This window comes from Tauraco erythrolophus, chromosome 6 (assembly GCF_009769465.1).
Source record: "Tauraco erythrolophus isolate bTauEry1 chromosome 6, bTauEry1.pri, whole genome shotgun sequence".
Lineage (NCBI taxonomy): Eukaryota > Metazoa > Chordata > Aves > Musophagiformes > Musophagidae > Tauraco > Tauraco erythrolophus.
In genome coordinates, this window is record NC_141470.1 from 27,363,185 (window position 1) to 27,372,437 (window position 9,253).

General features: G+C 65.0%; 3 protein-coding genes across 5 annotated transcripts; 2 read left to right on the forward strand and 1 right to left on the reverse strand.

Moving 5' to 3' along the window:
* Positions 1-663: 663 nt before the first annotated feature.
* CYB561A3 (cytochrome b561 family member A3) lies at positions 664-8,591 on the reverse strand. Of its 3 annotated transcripts, XM_086613285.1 has the most exons (6): positions 8,568-8,591; positions 2,411-2,594; positions 2,137-2,345; positions 1,913-2,067; positions 1,497-1,653; positions 664-1,335 (listed from the first exon to the last, which is right to left on the reverse strand). In XM_086613285.1, the coding sequence occupies exons 2-6, from the start codon at positions 2,592-2,594 to the stop codon at positions 1,312-1,314; spliced, it is 729 nt and encodes a 242-aa protein (XP_086469411.1). In that variant the 5' UTR covers positions 8,568-8,591; the 3' UTR covers positions 664-1,311. The 3 variants fall into 3 exon arrangements, with proteins under 3 accessions (XP_086469411.1, XP_086469410.1, XP_086469409.1); XM_086613284.1 differs by lacking the exon at positions 8,568-8,591 and having other exon boundaries at positions 2,411-2,616; XM_086613283.1 differs by lacking the exon at positions 8,568-8,591 and having other exon boundaries at positions 1,913-2,345; positions 2,411-2,609.
* TMEM138 (transmembrane protein 138) lies at positions 5,393-7,349 on the forward strand. The gene is given in 6 exon segments (XM_086613292.1): positions 5,393-5,502; positions 5,504-5,568; positions 5,649-5,716; positions 5,719-5,819; positions 6,775-6,859; positions 6,958-7,349. Coding segments are annotated over 6 exon segments (774 nt in total). The 5' UTR covers positions 5,393-5,439.
* TMEM216 (transmembrane protein 216) lies at positions 7,745-8,722 on the forward strand. The gene is given in 5 exon segments (XM_086612957.1): positions 7,745-8,024; positions 8,131-8,223; positions 8,383-8,453; positions 8,455-8,585; positions 8,707-8,722. Coding segments are annotated over 5 exon segments (591 nt in total).
* Positions 8,723-9,253: the final 531 nt, after the last annotated feature.

The following is a 9,253-nucleotide window of genomic DNA, read 5'->3' on the forward strand; positions in this document are numbered from 1 at the left end:
CTGCCCCCCGCCACCAGCCCCCCAGGGCTCCACCGGTGACAGGGGACTTGGCAACACACCCCACGTAACCCCCAATAAACCTTTGTGGTCCTCTAAGCTGACCCAGAGCATCTAACTCCATGCAACGGACAGGATGGTGGGGATTTGGGCTGATGGGGTCAGCTGGCTCCTCCAGGACACATCCCCATGCGAAGGGGGAAAAGGAGCAGAGATCCAGCCTGTCCTGTGCTCCGGCTGTGAGCATGGCTGTGCCAGGGAGGAAGGAAGCTGCTGGAGCTGGCCACGAGCCTCCCCACGGGGTGCAGGGAGGGGAAACCAGAGGGCTCACATGGCCCCAGGCACGGGGCCTGGAGGAGACTCTGGGAAAGGGACAAAGAAGAACTGGGGACAAGCCAGAGCCTGCCCTGCAACACAGGGTGACCCCGAGCTGGGGTAAGGGCCCGGGGTGAGCCCAGGCTGCCAGGGGAGCTCCAGCTACCGGTGGTGAAGGGGAGGGTGCAGACAAGTCCCCTCAGAGGGGACATGGCCCCCAAGCAGCACAGCTTGGCTCATCCAGCACCAGGACCTGCTTGCTGGGCACCTACCTCTCCCACCTCGGCTCCTGGGATCCCCCTTGTCCCCAAGGATGTGGGTGCAGGCACGCTGCAGAAGCCAGTGGTTTATTATGTGTCCATGAAGGCCCCAGGAGGCTGCTCGGCTGGTCCCACCACCAACACCCACGGGGTGGATGGAGAGGCACAGGTAGCCTGATGAGGGGCAAGGCACGGTGTGAGGGTCCCCTCCATTCCCATGGCCCTAAGCCTGGACCCTGCACAGGAGATGGTCCCAGGGCAGGGGGTGGCAGTGCGGACAGGCACAGGGGTGCTCCCGTGGCTTCTGATCCAATGAGGCTCTGACAGCTCCAGCTGCTGCATTGAGGGATGGCACTGTGGAGTCTGGGGAGGGCTCGAGGGCAGCTGGTTTGGCACAGACCAAGGTCCAGGCGCCAAGGGGCCAGGTGGACTGGCAGGAGCTGGCAAGCGGAGGCCCAAGGATGCAGGCAGGAGCATCACACTACAGCTGCCCTCGTCCTAGGGCAGGCAGGAGGCCAAGGCCAGGCCACAAAAGAAGCAGAGGTGTCCTCACCGCAGCAACGTCTCTGCCGTAAGGGAGCTGAGAGCGTTCCTCAGATGAGCGTCAGGCGCAGGCAGCAGGAGCCCCTGGTGAGGGCAGGGCGACAGGCTGAGAGCAGGGCTGGCAGAGCAGGCAGGGGAACCGCGGGGTCTGGGAGCTTGGGGCTGGCAGGGAGACATCTCTGCTGCTGGGCAGGCGTCAGCGCTCGGCGGTGAGCAGGGGCTGTGGGGAGAGCATGGGTGAGCCTGGTGCCTGCAACCCCCCTGCCCAGCTCCCCAGACCCTCCTCACCCCAGGGACAGGCCAGCTGGGGCTGTGGTGGGAGGCAGGTCCCTCAGCTCAGTTCCCCAAAGCCACCCTGTGACCTGACAGTGGAGCTGGTACCTGGAAAGAGTCCGGGGAGTCAGCATCAGGGCGCTTCCAGCTTGGCCTGGCCAGGGCGCCCAGCACCAGCACCCCGAAGAGGAGGATCAGGAGCCCCAGCGTGTTGGCAAAGACAGCCTCGGCGGGCAGGTGCTTGTAGTCTGTTGTCCCGTTCTTCCTTGGGAGAAAAGAGGCCGAGAGCTTTCCTGGATGTGCCCAGCCTTCCCCTAAGCCCACATAATCCTGTACCCACCCTGCAGGAGGGAGCTGTGCACGTTAACCATCCACCTGAGGGGACAGTCGCTCACTTCCCTTCTCTGCCCTGTGCTCGGTTTCACTCGGTACCGCTTCTGGCCCCGAGAGACAATGAACAGCCCAGCCTCCCCCCGAGCCTCCCTGCCTGCAAGGGCTCTCCCCATGCCCGCCGCCATGCTCACAGGCTGAAGAAAAGCTTCTCGTTGATGCCTGAAATGCATGAGGCCACTGACAGCATGAGGATGGTGGAGCCGAAGAAGACGTGGACGGGCTTGTAGAGGGCACGGAGCCAGGCAGGAGCCCAGGGCAGCAGGAAGGCGCTGAAGCCGGCCAGCCACTGCAGGGAACGGAGGTGAGGGCCAGGGGCATGGGAGGTTGGGGCGTAGTGGGCTGGGACAGCACCCACCTGGCAAGAGAAGAGCAGCACGGTGGCCAGCCCCAGCCAGCTGTGCAGCGAGTACATGTTGGGCGTCCCATGGGCATTGTGGAAGCGAAAGACGGCTGCCAGCCCCAGCACAGCCAGTCCAAAGGCTGTCAGGGCCAGGGTGCCGTGCAGAACCTTCCAGGGGAGCTTGGGGCCGCTCCAGGCTGGGGGCAGGCGGTACACCAGGGCCGCTGTTGGGCAAGAAGGTCAGGCAGGAGCTATTCCAGGGCCGCGCCACACCACACGCCCCACTCACCTGCACCATACAGCACCACCATCCCCGTCACCATCAGCACCGGGTGCCAGTTGAAGGTCTGGGCGCTGCCGTCCAAGGCGAAGCCGCCGCGCCAGTGCTGGCACCAGGCGCTCACGAAGGCCACACACACGAAGCCCAGGCCGCCCAGGAGGATGCAGAAGGGCAGGAAGGGCAGATCCAGCATCTCTGTGACAGGATGGCGGTGCCTGGGGAAAAGCAAGACGCCTGCTCAGCCTCCGCTGGGGCTCTCCACCGCATCAGCTGCCACAGGCGTGCAGACACCCCCAGGGAGGAGCCAGACTGAAAGAGGAACCAGGCTCCCCGAGGAGGGGCGGCTCTGGACCAGCTGCTGCCTGGCCAGGGAAGGATGCCAGGGCCGGAGCCATCCAGCTGGGGACATGCAGGGTGAAACTGGCCCTTGCAGAGCCTGGTTTCCTAGGCAGCACCCCGCTGCACCACCCTGGTGGTGCCACCATCCAGGGGACAGCAGCAAGGGCCTCACAAGGGGTCCAGGTGTCTCCTGTAAACCTCCACCCCCACCCCAGACCCCTCAGCACTCACAGTCCCCCCTATATTGTCCCTAAGAACTCCCATATCTGAATCTCCTCCTTCCCTCTCTTACATACTCACGTTCTTCAACCCCCCAGCACCCTCAAACCTGCACTCAGCCCCCTTTTCACCTCACCACTGGCATCTGCACTCCCTCTCAACCCCCACCCCCGGCACCCTGTACTCCTCCAGCTGCACAGCTGCACTCCTAGCACTGGGCGTGCCCCAGTTGGGTGTTAGGAGTCACCCCTGTACCCAGACCCTGGCAGCCCAAGTACCTCCACTCCTTCCTGCCTGCTCTAGGATAGCCCTTGCCCCACTTGCTCCTCAGGGCTCACGGGAGACCCGCTGGCAACAGCCCCCACTATCCTGCCTGGGCTGGGCAGCGGGACCAGCAAGGCCCTGCCCTCAGGGTGCTGTCCTCAGCCCATGGGGCTCGAGCAGGTGACTGTCAGGAGCGATGCTGCGCTCATTTGCCTGGCGATTTGCATCCGCCTCCAGAAATAGATATTTATGTCTTCTGCCGGGGCGGGGTATGGCCCTGTCCCCCCCAGATCAGCCGCCCCATGGGACGGTGAGGCACGCGGTGGGTGGGACACAGCCCTGGCGCAGCACGGAGATCGCAAGCTCAGCCACCCACTTGCTCGGAGGCCTTGCAGCGCTTGCCACGGTGCTGAGCAGCCCCGCGGCTCCCCTGGGCCTGGGCCCGGCCCCACGGCTCCCCCAAAGCCTGGGGATGTGGGGCCCGGCCCGCGGATCCCCCACAGCCGGGGCTCCGCAGCTCCCCCAGACCTGGTGACACAGGGCCTGGCGCTACGGCTCCCACAACGCGGGAACACGGGGCTCGGCCCCACGGCTGCCGCGGCCCCCGGGGACCCGAGGCCCGGCTCCGCGGCTCCCCCGAACCCGGAACACGGGGCCCCGCGGCTCCTCTGGCCCGGGAACGCGGAGCCGGCCCCAGGCTCCCCCAGCCCTGGGGAAGCGCGGTCTTGGCCTGGTCCCGGGCCGTACCTCAGCCCCGCCCGCCGGCTGCCGGGCCCCGCCGCCCCCTCGCTTCGCCGGGCGCCTCCATACTGGAAGGCGCCGCTCTCGGCCGCTCGCCTCGGTGGTGGCTCCCGCCCAACCCGCCCGGGCCCGCAGCCAACGGCCAGCGAGAGCGGCGGCCAGAGCGGCCCCCGCGTGTCCCTCTAGCCGCGCGTTTCCCGCCCTCGCCTCAGTGGCTGCGCCGTTGCCGTGGAGACGGAAGATGGCGGCTGCAGGTCGGCGCTCGGCTGCTCCGGGGCGCGGAGGGTGGGACGCGGCGGGGACCACCGGCACTCGCAGTCCCGGGGGTTGCCCGTGCGCTGAGGGGCAGCGCGGGGGCGAGAGCCGGGGAAGCGCCCCGGGGGCGGGGGCCGCGGCGGCCTACCGGGGCGGCGGGCGGGGGGACGCCTGAGGGAGGCCCAGCGGCACTACGGTCTCTGGGGGACTGGAGTCGGGGGGTAGCGGGGGCCGGGCGCTGCTTGGGGACGCAAGAGAGGACCCGGGGTCCATGAATGGAGAGGACGTCTGCGTGGTGGCTGTTCGAAGGGGGCTGAGAGCTGCCCCCTTTCCCTCCCTATGCCCACCCCTGTGGCTCCCTTTTAGAGCAGGAAGGCCTCAGCGCAGCGCTGTCCTGTCAGGACACAGGGGACCGAACCCCTCATCCTCCAAGCACCACCTTACCTCCCTCTGCGTCAAATCCTTCCTTCCCCGGCACTGCTGTGCTGCTGCCCACCGGGCAGTGCGAGCTCTGGGCCGGCTGTCAGCAGTGGGAGAAGTGGTCAGGAGTGCTGTACCTCCTCGCAGAGTATATCTGTATCTCCAGACAGCCCTGCTCCCTCACTGCGTCCTCATCCCCTCTTGACCAGCTGCCCCAGGCAGGGTGCATGGTCCTGGGTGGGGCGAAGGAAAGCAATGCTGGGACACGGCGTGCCCAAACCTGCCCCCGTAGCGTGGCCTGCTCAGCACTGCCCACAGAGCCATTGGCGGCTTTAGGTTTGTCCAGCGCAAGAGGTGTGAGTAACCTGCCTGGACTCTGCTCCCTGGGACTCACGTCTCCCTCGTCCCTGCATTTCTTCACACCTGTTTTCCTGAGATCGAGGCAGCTGTAAGGCTGGAGGGGGGGGAGGGGAGAGACCGAACCCGATCCTGCTGCTCGGTGAAAAGAGAGGGGAGACAGCTTATTTGGGAAAGCTTAGCCTACAGACCGGGGGCGAGCATGGCTCTGCATCAGTTGTGCTAGAAACTGGCAGGAGCTGCTGTTGGTTAGACCCTGCTTTGAGTTTCCTGGCAGAGGTGAGGTGCAGGGGGTGTGTCCCACCCTGCCAAACGAAACCTCTGCTCCCCTCCAGGTCCTGGCTGTAGGGAGAGGCAACGCTGAGCCCCTCAGCTCCGGATCATGAGCTGGCTTTGCCACTGGGAATGCCAGGGCTGAGGGCTCCAACCTCCAGGGAAGAAAGATGCTCCAGACTAGCAATTACAGCCTGGTGCTGTTCCTGCAGTTCCTCCTGCTTTTCTACGACCATTCTTGTCAACTCCTTCTCAGAGCTGCTCCGCACAGCCCCTGCTGTCCAGCTCGTCCTCTTCATGTGAGTGCTGGGGGAGCGTAGCAGGTAGCAACAGTGGAGCAGGAGGGCTGGGGTCTCACCATGTCCCTCTCCTCCTGCAGCATCCAGGACATTGCTATTCTCTTCAACGTCATCATCATCTTCCTCATGTTCTTCAACACCTTCGTCTTCAGGCCGGGCTAGTCACTCTTCTCTTCCACAAGTTCAAAGGGACCATCCTGCTGTCGGCGGCCTACCTGGCACTCAGCATCTCCTTCCACATCTGGATTATGGTAGGCTGGGGCGGGCTTGGGGCTGCCGGCTTCTCCTGAGGGCAGGCAGCACAGGCAGCATGGCAGTGGTTTGCTTGCTTTGCTGGCCACAATCCCCTGCTCGCTTCAGTCCCTTTCTCATGAGAGAAAGGCCACAATCTACCACTGCCTGGACGTTTCAGTGGCCGCCTGTGATTTCTCTGCACAACTCCCCTGTACGCATCAGGCTAGAAGGGAGCTGCCCCATCCTGGCCTCTTCCCTACGGGCCATGACCTGCTGGAAAATCCGCTTTCCCCAGGGAGCACCCAGCAGCTCCAGCTCTGTGCTGGCACAGAAGCCCACGCTGGAGTAATCCCCACTAAAGTCTGTGACAGCAGCTCCTGTTTTACCTGGGATTAATCCCCAGCAAACACCAGCACTCAGAGCCTCGGGGCAGCCCCCTCCCTGCTGGCATCAAGCAGCATCAAGGGCTGTCAGAGGTCCTGGCTCTGTCCAGGCAGCGTCTTCCCCTTCTCTCTCTCATCTGAACGCCCTCCTGTCTCCTGCCCCAGCCCTCAAAGGAGCAGCCCACATGCCTGAGGCTGTGGCTCTTGTCTCCTCCTCCAGCCTCTGGGTGAGAGTCTGTCCCCAGCCCGCTGCCCTGGGGCAGGAGAAGTACCTTGAGCTGGGCTCGGGGGCCGCCTTGTGCCAGGGTACCAGAACAGGCAGTCGCACTGGTGCTGCCCATGCCGTCCGGGCAGCGGATTGACAAGGATTGCAAGGATCTGAAGTCTGAAGCTAGAATAGGTCCCGGCTCTCTGCCTAAATCCCCTGAGCTGCTTAACCTTTGGGGTGGGGAGCTTCTCCCCCATCCGGCAGCGTTGCCCCTGGCCCATGCACAGCAGCACACTGGGCTGAGGGAGCCAGAGGCATGGGGTGCTGCCCCCAAACTAATGCACGGGTTGTTCCTGGCTCCTGTCTGTCTGTCTGCCTCAGAACCTGCGGTGGCGGAATTCCAGCCGCTTTGTGTGGACCGAAGGCCTGCAGACCCTTTTTGTTTTCCAGCGGTTGGTAAGGGCTCGTGGTTGCAGGGTCCCTGGCGGGATTCTGCCCCTTTCGGGCAGCCTGTGGGGGCAAAGGTGGTGTCCCCGCCCTCAGCCCCCTCTCTCCCTCCCGCAGTGGCCGTGCTCTACTGTTACTTCTACAAGAGGACGGCGGTGCATCTGGGCGACCCCCTTTTCTACCAGGACTCACTCTGGCTGCGCAAGGAGTTTGCACAATTCACACAGCTGACGGCTCCCCTCGGGCTCTGGGCAACTCCACCGACTCCCCTCAGCTCTCGGCAGCCCCCGATGTCTCTCCTCACCTTGCTGGTCCCACTGAGGACAACTCCAGCCCAGCCGCCTTCATCCTCTTCCTCCCAACGACCAGCCCTTCCACCGGCACTGGCACAGCTCGTGCGGATGCCGGCAGTTGGTGGGAGGCTCATGGTGTGTCCCGGCTGTACGGTGGAAGGGACCATCTGGGCACCACAGCCCCTGTTGAGACTTGGATGTTTTTGTAAACAGTAAAGAAATAAATTGGCTGTGTTTTCCAGAGGCTGCGCGGTCTCTGTGCGCCCCGGACCCCCTGGCTCTTTCCTTTCTCCCGCTGACAGCGGCTGCCATGCCGGCAGCCTTACCCTGAGCCAGCTAGCGCAGCGCTGCGCTTGCAGCCACGGGACGGGGCTGGTCCCGCCTTGAGGCGTGGGACGCTCGGCTCAACGCAGGAACGGAGGCAGCACCGGAGGCAGCCGGGGCTCCCCGCCCGGGCGGACCCGCAGCCCCTCGGCCGGGCGCGGCACTCGAACCCGCAGCGCAGCGGCCTGGTCCTCCAAGCCATAGAGAGGGCGGAGAGAGCGGCCGGGCGCCTTTGCGCCCCGCGCTCCCGGGAGCGAGGGCGGCGGCGGTTCCCATGGCGATGGAAGATGGCGCCCAGGAGTGAGTGCGGGGCCGCGGTGGGTAGCGGGACGCGGGGGTTGGGCTGCGAGCAGGCCAAGGCGCAGCGGGGCCTGGAGCGGGCCCGGGAGCGGGGTACGGCGGGGCGGGGAGCGGGGCTGGGGCCGGGCTGTGCCACCCCCGCTCATGGCCGCCTTGCACCTGCAGGCCGACAGCGCTCCTCGGCGCCGCTGCAGGTCCTGCTTTTCCTCAACGGCTGGTACAGCGCTACGTACTTCCTCCTGGAAGCCTTCATCTTCGTGTACAAGGGTGAGCCCCCCTCCCCGCCCCCCCCCGGGCCGCAGCCCCCTGCCCTGAAGCCGCGGGTAAGGCTGTCGGTGCAGACCCTGAGGGCAGCCGCTGGCTGTGCCCGCAGTGCTGCTGCTGCCGTACCCCTTCACCAACCTGGTGCTGGACGTGGTGCTGCTCTTCCTCTATCTCGGCACTGAGGCCACCCGCATCTTCTTCGGTAAGTCCAGGACGGGGGTGTCGTCACCTGGAGTGACACCAGGCTCCAGAGCTCCCCTTGGGAACTGCTGGGGCAGAGCTGGGCCCTTTACCATGTCCACCTGCTGCAGAGTCCTGGGGGGCCTCACAGGGGACACCCTCCTAACCGCATGCCCCGCAGGGTCCAAGGGCAACCTCTGCCAGCGGAAGGTGCCGCTCTCCATCAGCCTGGCCCTGACCATCCCAGCGGCCGTTGATGGCAGCCTATTACCTGCTGCTGCAGACCTACGCCCTGCGCCTGGAAGCCATCCTCAATACCATCCTCCTGCTCTTCTACGCCGTGGAGCTGCTGCTGGGTGTCCTCGCGCTGGTCTCCTTCTCCAGGTACCGCTGCCCATCCACACTGTGTATGGAGCTGGGTAACACCAGGGCACCACACGAGCTGGCATGGTGAGCTGCCAGGCCGGTTTGGTGCCGACACGTCCCCCGCTTTCTTTCTTTGCAGCGTGGATTCGTACTGAGACCCCCACACCACGGCCAAAGGACCAGCCACCGAGCAGCACAGGTACGCAAGGCGGCAGGGAGCCAGCAGCCCTGGTGCCAGCTCCAGCTCCCAGCCCGGGGCCAGGCCCACACCGGTGCCAGCAGGCAGCCCCTGCCCGCAGGCAGCCCCAGGCAGGGAAGGTCTGCACCCTGCCTGCTCTCCGCTTCGCATGCACCAGCCACCTGCCGGGCAGCACCAGCCACAGCCACCGGGGAATACAGCCCCCAAGGCTTGTGACGTGTACGGAGAATTCTTTTTTTTTTTTTTCTACTGTCTTCTCAGAATAATTCACTATTTTCCAATAAATATTTATTTTTATGTGGTGCCTGGGTTTGTGGCTTCCCCTGGAAGCCCTGCTGGAAGCTCCTGAGCACTTCTGCTGCCCCACAGCACTGCCCAGAGCTGCCTTGGGGGGCACAGGAGCCCCTCAGAAGCATCAGAGGATGGTGAGGGTCAGGGACAGTGGGCACAGAGACACTAATAGTCCCCACGCGCTGATCTTCCCTCC

Bases quoted from the DNA above. Each gene is read 5' to 3' on its own strand.
- CYB561A3 (XM_086613283.1), bottom strand. From the start codon at position 2,594: ATGCTGGATCTGCCCTTCCTGCCCTTCTGCATCCTCCTGGGCGGCCTG. The intron at 1,654-1,912 runs GTGAGCATGGCG...TTTTCTCCCAAG, and splicing joins GAGAAGCTTTTCTTCAGCCT to GAAGAACGGGACAACAGACT. The intron at 1,336-1,496 runs GTACCAGCTCCA...CTCTCCCCACAG, and splicing joins ACTCCCCGGACTCTTTCCAG to CCCCTGCTCACCGCCGAGCG.